The sequence below is a fragment of the Myotis davidii genome, unplaced genomic scaffold, assembly GCF_000327345.1.
Source record: "Myotis davidii unplaced genomic scaffold, ASM32734v1 scaffold147, whole genome shotgun sequence".
NCBI classification, from domain to species: Eukaryota; Metazoa; Chordata; class Mammalia; order Chiroptera; family Vespertilionidae; genus Myotis; species Myotis davidii.
In genome coordinates, this window is record NW_006383010.1 from 10,096,496 (window position 1) to 10,098,121 (window position 1,626).

At 43.5% G+C, this 1,626-nt stretch overlaps 1 protein-coding gene across 1 annotated transcript in view; it reads right to left on the bottom strand.

Moving 5' to 3' along the window:
- Nucleotides 1-226: 226 nt before the first annotated feature.
- MOXD1 (monooxygenase, DBH-like 1) overlaps nucleotides 227-1,626 on the bottom strand; it is an 80,215-nt gene continuing 78,815 nt past the window's right edge. Inside the window, exon 11 of the mRNA XM_006778483.2 lies at nucleotides 227-1,615. Coding sequence (XP_006778546.1) covers nucleotides 1,430-1,615 — 186 coding nt within the window. The 3' untranslated portion in view covers nucleotides 227-1,429. The remainder of the gene's footprint in view (nucleotides 1,616-1,626) is intronic.

Below are 1,626 nucleotides of genomic sequence, written 5' to 3' on the forward strand. Positions count from 1 at the left end.
TACTTTGACATCTTAGATTCAGACGTCCTGAAGGAAAAACAAACATAAAATTTCAGATAGGGAATGTCTGGGATTATCATATTTCTTATATAAATATTTGGATGGAAAAATAATAAAGTCTAATATAGCAGTTATAAAATAAAAAGAAGAAAAGCTAACTATAATATATGCCTCATAAATATTACAGACATATCATTATGTGGACAAAATTCTTAGAATCAGGAAGGAAACACACCAAAACATAACATTTATTTAAAGGACAATATAGTTGGTATTGAAGACATTGTTTGCTGGGGAGAAAGGGCTTAAACACAGGATAGAAAATGCAAAGTGCTTAATTGGTGTGACTGGAAACCTCTGCACAGAATCACTTCTCTCCAGGAGTGTACAAGATGCCACACAAAAAGTTTCTTTCATCTGGTTTATTCATATGATCCCAACTTAAGACATGAGGAAAGAACACTTAACAAGATTTAGCTGAACTCTACAGAGAGAACCCCAAAACTCAAGATTGTCAGTTGGTAGCAACTGCATTACGGAAAGTTAGTCTGTTACTTAATATAAAAATAAATCTACAATAGCAAGTGTGACTCGGATTGAGCCAGTAGGCAACACGTGTGACCCTGATCGCAGTCAGGGAGGTGCTACGTGGACCTCACACCCTCCTCGGCTGGCTCACACTGTCTGGCCTTTGACCTGGACCCCCAAAAGGACCCCTGACAGCACAGGGTTGCAGCCAACTACATTTTTTCCTCAGCCTACAATCAGTTAGATACCAGTTCTCTGTTTCCCACAGCCTCTTTCCTTTCTTCCTTTTTAGTGCCAGAGCTCACAAAAAAACTCACCTGGCCAGCGCTGAGCAGGATGGAGACGCACTCTGAGATGGATTAGGGGTTGTACCAACAGACTCAGATAAATGGAGAGATGAACATGGGCATCATCAAAAAGCACTAAGGTATGGGGCCCTCGGGGAATTCACAGAAAAGGACAGGACTGGGTGACACTGAAAGGTAGGGGACCGTTGTTTATGCTCCGGAAGTCACACCCAAAGAGCAATAAAGGGGAAGAAACTGGAGTGGAGAGTACTTCCTTTGACAGTTTTTAAAAGGAATATAGAAGCCAAACCAACATTTAAAAATTAAAATAGCAATTACACGTGTTTGCGTAAATGTAATGCAGAAGGAAATAAAGAATTCTTCTACTTCTGCTTGACTTGGTCCACATTTTGATCAGGCCAGTTTTGCTTTATTGGTAATGGATACATTTTATCAGCCATGTCGGAGGAAAAGGAGAGAACCCATGACATCTCTCAGGGAGACTGGGGAGAGCGGGGAGGACGGAGTAGATGAAAGGGAGGTCTCCACACTCCTCATGCCCCAAGAGTCTTTAACCCGCACGTGAAACGAGTTTCCAATCACAGAAAACGTCGTCACCAAGGACCACAGGACGAGGACCAGGAGTGTAGGCTGCTCAGCAGGCTGCCCAGGACTGCGAGGCACACCAGCAGCTGAGGAGAGAGGCTTCTGTGCAGGGAAGAGGAAGGAGAGGTGCACGTCGAGGGCTCTGCTTTAGAAGGTCTTTCTATGTCTGGAGGTAAGGCCGTCATCCCTTGGATCTGAGAGGGAA